This window comes from Punica granatum, chromosome 8, assembly GCF_007655135.1.
Source record: "Punica granatum isolate Tunisia-2019 chromosome 8, ASM765513v2, whole genome shotgun sequence".
Lineage (NCBI taxonomy): Eukaryota > Viridiplantae > Streptophyta > Magnoliopsida > Myrtales > Lythraceae > Punica > Punica granatum.
The window spans coordinates 11639029-11651506 of record NC_045134.1 but is presented as its reverse complement, the minus strand read 5'-3'; the positions used below and the strand labels follow the sequence as shown (position 1 = coordinate 11651506).

The 12478-nt window shown below is 33.9% G+C and overlaps 1 protein-coding gene across 8 annotated transcripts; it reads left to right on the top strand.

The window, feature by feature from the left end:
• Window positions 1-4525: 4525 nt before the first annotated feature.
• LOC116187925 (ubiquitin carboxyl-terminal hydrolase MINDY-3) lies at window positions 4526-11888 on the top strand. Of its 8 annotated transcripts, none has more exons than XM_031516958.1 (9): window positions 4534-4745; window positions 4819-4837; window positions 5388-5822; window positions 8419-8497; window positions 9006-9157; window positions 9389-9509; window positions 9671-9856; window positions 10191-10262; window positions 10705-11532. In XM_031516958.1, exons 3-9 carry the CDS (start codon window positions 5398-5400, stop codon window positions 11530-11532), a joined length of 1863 nt encoding a protein of 620 aa, XP_031372818.1. In that variant the 5' UTR covers window positions 4534-4745; window positions 4819-4837; window positions 5388-5397. The 8 variants fall into 8 exon arrangements, with proteins under 8 accessions (XP_031372819.1, XP_031372818.1, XP_031372820.1 ...); XM_031516957.1 differs by having other exon boundaries at window positions 4535-4745; window positions 4819-4853; XM_031516959.1 differs by lacking the exon at window positions 4819-4837 and having other exon boundaries at window positions 4526-4639.
• The last annotated feature ends 590 nt before the right edge of the window (window positions 11889-12478 follow it).

Here is a 12478-nt window from a genome sequence, read left to right as displayed (position 1 = left end):
ATAATTTTTTCAAATAAGTTAATTTTTTTTCCATACAATGGCATTCTTGGCCAACAAAAAGAATTTCGCTTTCAACAGTAAATTTATTTATGTTAATATTTTAGAAATCGAACCGTGTGAACACTACGCTCATGAGATATTAAAAATTAATTCAATAGTCAATTTCTTTTGTTACTACGTATAGTTTATCTAAATTAAAAAGTTTGAAACGATAATTCAAACAACATTTTCTAAAAAATGTCCTATTGCCTAACATATTAGTTGCTTTGTAAACTTTGTTAATTTTTATTTTACGCTTGTTTTTTTACTGTTGCTTTAGGCTTAATTAGTAATATATAAACTAAAAATTATATATCATGGCCTAATTATTTTTTTGTGATTACTGAACTGTAATATCCTATATAATAAACGAAATCATTTTATGCCGCGAAGTGCGGGGTCGAACACTAGTATATATATATTAGAGTTCTGTCCCATACATTGTCACACATCTATTATCCTTTTTATACTGATTATTCATGCATTTTAGAGATAATTTTTCCTAAGTTCAAACTCAGAAAAAATTAATAAAATTTCTCAAATATTAAATTGCAACAAATTATCTTTTCAATATTTATTTCATACGGACATATATTTAATCATTAAATACTAATAATTTATCACAGATATTCAATTTATATATTTACTTTGCTTTTTCTTGTTCTGCTTGAGAAAGAATATTTTGTTGATGTCCTTATTTCAAATGTTAATATTTATCTTTTGATGATTATAAGTTCAAAAAAATTAGCGGCTAGAATAAATATATATATTTTTACATGCGTTTTAGTTCATAAATTAGTGAATTGTGATAAAATTTTAAGAGAATCATACACAATAATTTTATCCCTTATATTGTTACAATTTGTTTCCTTAGATTTATATGATTTATCCTTTTCTAAATAAAAATTGTTATTAAGTACTATAAAAATCTCAAATTGTTAATTTTCGAGAATTTGATGAAAACAAACTAATTTTCAGATGGTTCAATAACTTTTTGCTACTAATAGTTAATTAGTATACATCATATATTTATGTACCAACTTATCAGACAAATTCGTGACAAATGTTCAATATAAAAGTTACTTATACAAATTTATCTGACACAAGTTTTTGAAAAATTATCTTTTGTGCTAACCTAATTTGCAAATATTTAATTATAATCTCTTTGTATTATCTTAAGTTGATAGTATCAACTTCTTATGATAATTTATTTTTTTTACAATATACGTGACTAATTAATTATTTTTGGTAGAAATTATATTTTAATCCGATATTATTATTTGACTATATGCATTAGTTATAATTTTAGAATAGTTATTGCATTTACTAGGAGATATTAATTACATTTTAACTCAATTTTATTTTATATTTAAATGAAATTGTATTTTTCTATTTTCCTTTACTGGCATTAGCTAAGCTCATCAATATATAATATATAAAATTCGAAGTCCGAAATGTAAGAGCTTCATATGATAACTCTCATGCTCTTGGTAAGAAATCCCCAGTAGCTCGCGAGGTAGTTATTTTAAAACCCTTAGCTTGTGATTTATCGTCTTTTAGACTGCTCGGAGAATTTAATTCTTAACTAGTTGATCCCTGCACATTTGCATGGTAATTTTTTATTAATATTTGTATAATAGAATGCAAAAAATCAACACATATACCACAAATAGATATAAATAGAAAAATTGTATGTACTAAGTAGATAAAGCAATATAAATTGCGAGTGAGATTTAGAAAGTTAATGATGACAACAAACAAATACTTACTCTATTCTTATAAAATACAAATAACATATATATAGAGAGAGAAAATTCAATCTGCAATGTGTATAGTGATATCTATGACTTAAAGGAGTATGAAAATTAAAACGAAAATGAATTTTTATGTCATATAATTTATAAGATACTTAGTGCGTTGAACTTGAAAAAAAAAATATTGTATCTCGAGGAGTCTCAGTAAATTATCAAAATAACTTTTCATTTTTCAAGAAAAAACTCATAATTATATATAATTACATACAAATATATGAAAAATATAAAAAATTCATCGAATGTAGTACAAATTTTATATGGTAAAAATTCATCTAACTAAAAATAAAAGATCCATTAATATTTAGTTGGGGGTTTTATGATTTGACTTACATGGCATAACCACGTTTATAATATAATAGAATAGAAGTGATCTGATGGGAAAATGGTCTGAAATTTTGGGGGAGAGAGGAAGTCCCACGGTTGGTCTGAAATTTTGGGAGAGAGGAAGGCCGACGGTGGCAGGAAGAATACAAAGTATTCTTTTAGGCATAAAACAAATATACGAATCTCTTCTCGTGAATTTAATCTTTCAAGTAGTTCAAAAGCTAATAAATAAAGAGCTGAGGCTCTAAAAAAGGGGAGTCCTGGCGTTTCTCATAAGTGTGCCCCTATTGATGAGGAGATTTGTGTATTGAACTTTTCAAATTTTGATTAAATGAAATTTTTATATTTTATATTTTGTATTTAATGAACTTTAGATATAGGTTCATATTGTGTAGATTAATATATAATCGTGAGTTTTTTGGAAAAATTAAAAATCTTCTCGAATATTTAAAATATTCATCGAGGCACGAGATACTTTTTTTAACTCAGTGCATTGAAAATTCTCTAAATAGTGAACTTAAAAATTCATTTTATACATACATTTTCTATTTGTTTTAATTTTTTATACACCTTTACTCTTACATGATTTCTCTTTAAGGCATATTAACTATATATTGATATATTTTTATATGAAAAAGGAAGTATATATTGCAATATTTTCTACTTGCTTTGATTTTTATTTATCTATGTCATACATACTAATTATCTACCTTTGGTTATAAAAGAATTGATAAAATATTATTGCATAAAACTCGAGTATCATCTAAATTATTATAATTTGTGGTCAATATTTCTATTTACTAGTTTTTGCCCTATACTTTACAAGGATTCATTCTCATATACTCCTATATTATTTCTTGCTGTAATTATTTACAATTTGAAATATTCATTTTTTTATTAAAATATTAACATTTTCTAATTATTAATTTTAGATTTCAAATAAAATATTCAGTTTTTTTTTGTTAAAAAGTAAAGGTTACATTATTCAATAATTATTTGTAACTATTTATCCTTATTAATACGCATTAGATATTTAAGTTAATTGTTAATAAAGAGTTATCACATATATTTTCAGGAATTATAATCCAAAATTATTTTGCCCATGAAGCCATGAAGATGGAGAAGAAATGGATTATCAATTTTGTGCACAATACACATAGGTGTCTAGTTTTATCTAATTTTGGTATAGAAATTATTGTTTCATATATATATATATATATATATATATAAAAGGGGTTTTAACACCATATATTTCGTGATTTAACATTTTTCGCAAATCAATCCCGTAGGTTAAAAAATAGGTAAAAAGGATGGTTTGCATTTTATTCCAAATTTATCCCTACGTTAAATTTTCCGTCAATCATTGATAGAGTTACTGACATGGCATGTCAACATATGTTTTTGAATTATGGGAAGAATGAGGTGAAGTGGAGTGGAATATGATTTTACTCCGAAACCAAATGAAGCCAATATTTCCACGTAAGCGCTGTTGCACATAAAGCGTAGCTACGTCAGCAACTCTATCAATATTGACGGAAAATTTAACGTCGTAGATATGGAATATAATGTAAATCATAGGCCTTTTTACGTACCTTTTAAACCATAAGATATATTTGCCAAAAACGTCAAATCATGATATATATATATATATGGTGTTAAAATCCAAAAAACCATATAAAACGCCTGCATGCATGAACACTTATCTTGCATGACTATCAACAATTACTTGAAAATTCTATATACGTACTGATCAATTTCCATATTTTACATATAAAGTTGTTATTCGGAGATCAATTTCAATTAATATTTTATCTGATCGCATAATAATTAGCATTTTTCAACTAGATTTATTAATAAATAGATTTCGCACGTAGCACTGGTGGTCGGATACCTTGCAATATGTTAGTTACATTTTTTTTATGAATGTAATGTAAATATCTTAGGCTGCGTTTGGTTTTATAATGTTATTTTAGAATCACAATTCTAACTTAATTCTACCAACTACAAAACAAAATAACTCATATAAAGGCAAATAGTGGACTCCATTTATACCACTTTTTTTCACAACAAAACAAAATAATTTATACAAAGTCAAAGAATAAGTCTCATTTATACCATTTTTTTTCAAAATCAAAATTTGATTTTAAAATCCCACTATGAAACCAAACGCAGCTTTAATTACAGTGAATTCTCATTTCATCCATCAGCATAACTGGGGGCAAAGGTCACGTCATAGTTTGAGATTAACGCCAAAAAATTAAAAAATGGTAATATTTTGAAAATTGGGGTTTTTTTTTTGCTTTCATAATTTTAAAAGTAAATAATTAATTAAATAATAACATATCTGAGCTTCGAGTCGTCCTCTCATGGAGAAACAGTTCTAGAGAGAGAGAGCGTTTCAGACAATACTGTTGAAGAGAGAGAGAGAGAGAGAGGGGGAGACGGAGGGAGATCTTGTGAAGGTGGGGATTGCTTTCAGTAGACTCCTCTGTTGAATCTCTTCCTTTACCCTTTCCCCTTCAATCGAGCTGGCCGTGGCGCGTTGGGGATTCCTTGATTGCAGCAGAGGTTGAAGCTTTCACTGGGAACAAACCTCAAACCCTATAGTTCTTTGTTCACCGTTCCCCCTTTCATCTTTCAGGTCCCTTCTCCGACAACAAGTAGGCATTTCGCGAGGTTTCGTGCTTCTCTGGTTCCAATTGGTCATTTTCGCGATCTGGGTCCTCGGTTCGAGGCTTCGGTCTCAGTGGGTTAATTTGGAACAGAGCATTTCTATCAGTGTACATTTGTTGCTTCGTGGGCCGACGCTATGTATTTTTTATGGTCGGAAAATGCATTGGCGTCGGGAATTTTTGTAATTTTCAATAGTGAGATGCTTTCTCCTTCGGCTAGCTTTTGGGCATGGTGCCATTTGAACACTAGGGTTTGTAATTGGCTCTACTAAGGATTGATGCCTAAAGCTTTCTATCACCTGCTGAAGCTTATCGGGGCAGAGGAATTTGGTTTGAATTAGCAGCAATATGAATTGGGTTTGATATGAATGTCTCTAGGGTCTTGAATCCAATTAGTTCCTTGCGTTCGAATTCAACTTCGCATGTGCAGAATGTTTTCTTCCATCTATGGAGATTCTCATTAATGATTTTAGATTCGGGAATCCTCCAGGAGCTCCTTTATTAGTACCATAATTGGTTTGCATCCTTCATTTTGTAGTCCGACTTCAATGGTGGATCAGGAAGAGGAGGATCTCCAGATGGCGCTGCGTATGAGCATGCAGCACTCTCCACCAGAGCCCAAGCGAAGTAGGCCGAGGGACGAAGCGGGAGCTTCGGCGCCCTCGCCAGAGGAGAGCCGCCGGATGCAGCGGGAACTCATGGCTGCTGCTGCTGAGAAGCGGATGCTGGCCTTACAGAGTGCTACTGGTGCAGCCGCTCCCCCTCCCCCTGCTTCTGCCCTTGCTGCTCCACCAGCTGCAGCTTCATCTGCTCCACAGGCTCCTAAGGATGACAAAAGTACAGGGTTTGTGAAGACAGAGAAGGGAATGGAGAGGGAATTATCAAGCGAGGAAGCATATGAGTTATTCTCAATGGTTTTTGGGCATGATGTTTCAAAGGGCATCCTTGCTCAATGGAGTAATCAGGGTATCAGGTAATTAATTTAAATTTATGTTATTTTAGTTTATCTTTTGTGCCGTGTTTTGTGACTGAGTTGGTGATTTCAACTGTTATCATAGAAATTGCATTGCCTTGCTTCACTTAGATAGTATTCGTAAAAATTTTGGGGTGAAATGAATTGGTTGCTGAAATCCACCATCCATAAGTGAATTTAGGAAAAAGTTTTGTATTTGTTTAGAATTTGAAAGCGGAATACGAAGGACTGAACCTTACATCTATCTGGATGTTTCTCATTAACGAAGAGGAAAGGAAAGGCCGGGGAGTGGAGTGGAGGAAAGAATATTTTCTATAAGTTCACTCGCTCTCCAGAAACTGCACCTTTAGTAGGTTGAGGAAATCTATTGGGTTGTTATTTTTTTTTTTTTTTAATTTCTCTTTCTCTTTACTTGTCATTTTCTGAATTTATTTCTCTGAAGAAAATTGAGAAGTCATGTTTACAAATTCAAAATTGAGTATTTTTAACTTTCAAGTGGAACTTAAGGCTGCATTTGAATTGTTAGTGTGATTTTAGAATCATGATTTTGATTTTGATTTTGATTTTGATTTTGGAAAAAGACAAATGAGATAGTATTATAAATTTGACTTGGGAAACGTGTATTTTTGTTGTGTAGTGTGTTGAGTTAAAATCAAAATCATGATTCTAAAATTAGTTTAACAATTCAAACGGGGCCTAAATGTCTGAAAACTTTTTACCGTGTCAACCTGTATTATTACTTTTTCTTTTTTATGGTTCATATAAGCAATAAATTCAAATAAAACATTAACTGATACTATAATAACAAGGCTCATACTGTAGAAAAACTCCAAGTTCTTATGGCTGAGCACTAGGAGATTTTTCATGAATATGATGATGGGAGTGGAAACCAGAAGCACGATCAGGGTCTTCGTGGTCCAAGATAATAAAACCATCAGTAAGAGTAACTCGATGAAAATCTTTAGATTACTTATTTATTTGCAGATTTATAACACAAGCACATAAAACCTTTTCCAAATGAGGGAGAATAATGCCAAATCGGCAATCCCTTCGCTTTTGGGGAATTAGAAAATTCTATGTTTCCTTAAAATGTATTCTCCATTTTAGGCAGGTATAAACACATGTTTTAAAGTCACCCATTTTCTTTTTGATTTTCCAATCCAATACCTTGGAAAATTTTCTTACAAGCTACCGAGGCCGACATGCTTCTTCTCCCTTTGTTTCTCTTCATTTTCCTCCCTCTCCCCCCTGCTCCTATAGAATTCTTCGGCAATAGAAGATTCGTATCCTCTGCTGATGCACTTCATATTCCCCCAGATCATAAAGAGTTAAGGATAAATATTAGGGACAGACAAAGTACTTCAATCCTTTATCATATCCTCAATGTTAATCTCCCAAATCATTATGAATCTTTGACCCAAATAAAAATGTTCACCTGAAAAATGTGAAGCGTAATCATGAAGGGCCACGAATCGGGATGGAAATTAAGGATTGACAGCATGGGTCTTATGAACACTGGAAAGGGGAAGTCTATGAGGAAAAGGAGGATGAAAATTTATGGTCAAATGATCAGCATGAACATTTCATTGTCTTGAGGGAAAGCTTCATAATACAATATGAGATTTAATATTGTCATCATGCATAAGGCTGGAATCTCTGTATGAGTTATGGAGCATTGCATAGTGAGTACCTATAATTGAAATGTACCTTAACCATAAAAGAAAGTTCTATTCGATCAAACTTAGATGGTCTAAAAGATCAGCATAGTTTCTCTTATTTTTGAGAAATGGTTGATGAATCTGTCTGCTGACAGTGTCATCGTTATGCTGGGCATCTGCTCTTGATATGATAATGATAGTAGCTTCTACCCCACTTCTTTATCAAAGTTATGCTGCAGAAGTTTGCTGCTTGTTCAACAAAACATATGCATGTATTTGATGCTTAGATTTGTCACTGTGAATGAAGCACGGGTAGAAATGCAGTTGGGGTCTGGACATGTTTTGCTTATGCAATGAAAATATTTCTGCCCGTCTTTTGTGAATTAGCACTGGCACTTTCTTTTGTAAATGCAATAATGTGCTCTAACAATTAGAGAAAACATAGAGTCTAACTCTTGGGAGCAAAACCTTGATGGATCTTGAAGCGAGATAGAAGGAAACCTTCAATCAACTCAATAATGATGTATGTGCTCCAAAAAAATTTGCACATCAGGTTTCCCCTTATAATAAGTCTGAGTGACCATCCAGATTTTTCAATAACTTAATTTGGCAGATTCTGTTGGGAGATAATTATTTGTTGACCAGTTAATTGAGGGATCAATCAATACAAAGGAAGGCATTGTTTTTTAATTGGTAAGACCGGATAAAAGCTTATCAATATAAAAAAGAGTTGGGAACTTCTTTTGGAAATTTTGTAAAAATAGTTGGTTTAAGTAGTGTCTTACTTCTATTGATCATCAAATGCCTGTCCAGGATTCTTCACAATTTAGTTAATGAATGTGTTTATGCAGTAATTTTTGTTTTTGGTAGAACAATTTTGTGTGTTTGTTTAAGTGCTTGTAGCCTGCGTGGCTAAGCTGCTCAAATTTTCTCTGTAGGTTTAGCCTTGATCCAGAAACATCCATGGGTCTAGTGCAGCATGAAGGCGGGCCCTGTGGCGTCTTGGCAGCTGTGCAAGTAATGTTCTGATTTCTCAATGTAGCTCATGTAAATTGCTTCAAAGCGTAAAACCGGTTCTTTGTGTCTCCAAGCGTTTTTCCTTGCACATAATTTTACTAGTTAAATATAAGAGTTATTTTGCAATTTAATTGTTTTTTTCCTTGTAACCTGCTGCATTCTTTTGATTATGAGCAAAGAATTTTTTTGATGATATGTGATGACTGAACATTGGTCTAGTCAGTGGGTGGATTTTCTTTTGTATGATATATGTTTGACCTTCCCTTAATTGCTGGATAAGGAATTCCTTTCCTTATGCAATTTGATTAATGATTATGCTGATTCATAAACTTTCTGTATTAAGTGTGACTGAAATTGTTGTAAACTATATGTTGGTAGTCAGGGATGATTAATCTGATTCAGAGGTCTTGCGTGTTAGTGTGACTGAAAGTGTCGTAAACTATATGTTAGTAGATGATTCAGAGGTCTTGCTTACGTTGCTTATTCTAATTTTGGTTTCTCCCTGCAGGCATTTGTTCTCAAATACCTTATTTTTTTCCCAGATGAACTTAATAAAGCTGTGCCAGGCATGATGCAGATTTTTGGTCCAAGGGGATCTTCTAAAAGACAGTTTCAGGGTTCAGATAATTTTTCCTCTCTCTCCGAGGAAATAAAAATAAGGTGACGAATCTTTTATTCCAAGCCAATTTCGTAAAACAAGCTTTAGCTAGCAAGCTTGGTCGTGAAGTAGTTGATGGTCTGTTTGCTTTATAATGATGTCATGGAAAATCATTCTAACACTTACATATATCATGGTCTCAGCATTTTGTCTATGAATTATAACTGGTTTGTGAATTCATTTGGTTGACTTGTGGAATTCATTGTTCGTTTATAGATTTTGTCTTATTTCAGGGCGTTGATCAGAAGTATGGGTGAGATATTATTTACTTGTGGAAGTGGAAAAAGAGTTATCATTGTAACTTTAAATGTCTTGGGCCACGATATTGATGAGGTTGACGGCATGGATGATGAGGTAGGGGAAGAATGAGTTCAATATGCCAAGCCTTCACCCTCCCCCTCCCCTCCCTTCCCAAAAGGAAAAAGCACTCTTCCTTTACAGAATTTTATTATTTTTATAATAAGTTTTGCTTATATAGATTGGCTAATTTAGTATTGTATTAATTATGTTATCAGACAGTTGCAAGAGCTCTTGAAGGTCTCTCAATAGAGTCGGCTTCTGATTTACAGAAAATTTTAAGAGTTGAGACCTATAATGCACAAGCAGCTGTTTACCAAAGGCTCCAAGCAACACTTCCTATATTTCGAAGTCGTATGGGGGCGATTCTTTTTCTTATTTCTGCACTGCTCTCTCGAGGACTGGTATGTTTCTCCACTAAAAGGTTCAAGTGCTGATCTTCTGGTTTGAATTTCTGAAGAAACTATACAGATTTGTTCTTAGTCATTTCATGAATAGCCGCATGATATATTCTGTCTGGTTTCCTCCCACTAATGTGAATCGAGTAGGTGATATTGATGAAGATAGTTTCCTGCCATTTTAAATATTTTCACTCGTATTGGTGAAGTGTCAAAGAATGTGAAACCATCAGCAATCATCATAATTTAATATACCAGAAGGGGACCTTTGCTTTAGCGTAAGGGAGTTATGATGATCATACTTTAAAGAATTAATTTAATTAGTAACTTACTCTTACAGGATGCAGTACAAGCCGACAGAGATGATCCGACCTTGCCTCTAGTTACCGCTCCATTTGGGCATGCTTCTCAGGTATGGATTATATGATGTGAATGAAACATTTACTTCTGGGTCATTATCTGTATTTGATGGTTGAGATCATTGTTTTGGAAAACAAGAGCTAATCAGTCTGATAAGGAGTGGGGTTCTGGTTATTTTGGTTCTCTGGAAAACTAGATCTGCACCTGAACCACTAGCTGTTTCTTGCTGGTTAGTGGCAACAGGTTATACTGGTATTCGTGGTGAACCACCTAGTTGTTGCTTTGAGCCAACACCTTTTCCTCGGTTCATGTGTTGGATAATTTTTATACCTGAATCCTGGTTTTTTCTGTTGAACAACTAGTGAGTCAAAAACTTGAAGTAATATTATGACCTGATTGACTTTTGGATCGATTTCGATAGCTATGGTTCTGATGCTTTACCCTGAAAACAAGAACTGCCATGATACAAGTGTGCCATATATTCATTGGAACAGGAAATTGTAAATTTGTTGCTTTGTGGGGAGGCTGTGGCCAATGTTTTTGATGGAAGGATGGATCTTGGGGGCGGCATGTTCTTAAAAGGCGTATCTTCTAACGTAGAAGTCGGATTTTTGACACTCTTAGAGTCACTTAATTTCTGTAAGGTTGGGCAGAATCTAAAGTGCCCAAGATGGCCGATTTGGGTTGTTGGGAGTGAGTCTCACTATACCGTCTTGTTTGCCCTCAATACGAGCGTCCAAGAGGAGAACGAACTTGAGGAGAGGGAATCACAGATCCGAAGAGCCTTCGATGCCCAAGATCAGAGTGGAGGTGGGGGCTTTATTAGCGTGGAAGGTTTCCACCAAGTTCTGAGGGTCGCTAATATAAGGCTTCCTCAAGAAAGAGTTGATAATCTCTGCGGCAGCGGGTTTATTGTGTGGAGTGAGTTTTGGCAGGTCATTCTCGATCTAGACAGAAGCTTGGGAGGGTTGAAGGACTCATCGGGGCTGATGGGCAAGAAGGTTTTTGACCTTTACCATTTTAATGGAATAGCAAAGTCAGACTTAAATGGGCAGTTGGCTGCAGGAGGAAGTGAGACTCCCCCTGTACAGAGGCCGAGGCTCACAAAACTGAAGGTCTCAGTTCCACCACGCTGGACCCCGGAGGAGTTCATGGCTGACATGTCAAGCACTTCAAGTTCGGTCGGGAACGAACAGGATTCTAAGGACACAGACATGACCAAACCCGAACCACCTCAGCATGCACCTGTGGTGGACTGTGTAAGGACAAGATGGCCTCGAGCTGTCTGTAACTGGGTGGGGGATCCTCCTAGCATCGTCTGAGAGGGTCTAGTTGAACTTCGGAACTTGATTGCTCCATGTTCTCTGTGTAGAAATCAGGCATGGGGAAGAAATTTGGCGTTCTCTGGGAGTTTTCGTGTCCCGAGTTTGCTGGGGGCTTCGGGTATAGTAACTGGATATACTTTGGGTTTCTCTTGTAGAGGTTGCAGAGTTTAATTGATGCCATTACATCTGTGTCAAGGACACCTGCAGATAATGTTGTGAGATTGTATTGTTGTCAAATTGGGCATGTTGTATGATTCATTGCCGGCTGTACCTCGATAAAATGATTGTCGGGCAAAAAAAATTTTCGGCGCCTTGGGAACTTTTAATAAGAAAAACACCATCCTTACTTTTGATTGTTGATTGTTGATTTTAGAAGTAACAAGTAGACGACAGGATTCTGAGGTTCTTTGCTCACTATCTATTAGGATTGTCAAGATCCGATGTGACATTAATAATTCTCCCAGGTTGTAATCTTTCAATTTACATACATTAATTCGAATTGGAATTTTCCTTTTCGAGTGATGAGTGTTTCACATAACCATTTTGAATGAATAGCTCGTGGTTGACTGTATTTCGAGTCTCTTCATTAATATATGTAGAATTTTTTCAAATTTTCATAATAATTTTCTTTTAAAATTTGTATAATGTATTTATTTATTAAATATTTTTAAGGAGATTATTTATTTTCTTTGTTTCGTCATATTATAAAATTCATATATTAACAATACAATCATATGGAATAAAAACATTAAATGCACACGCGTTAAATGATAAGTATTTTTTGAACTCAGAAGAATTCTTTAATTTTATATACATATATATATATATGTAATATCAACATGAATGATGATGATGATTATTATTGCCCCTGAAAAAAAGCAGATTTTCGCCTAATTACACATGGTGATCCACGCCTAATTAACCAAGGTGCCACGAAGAATGA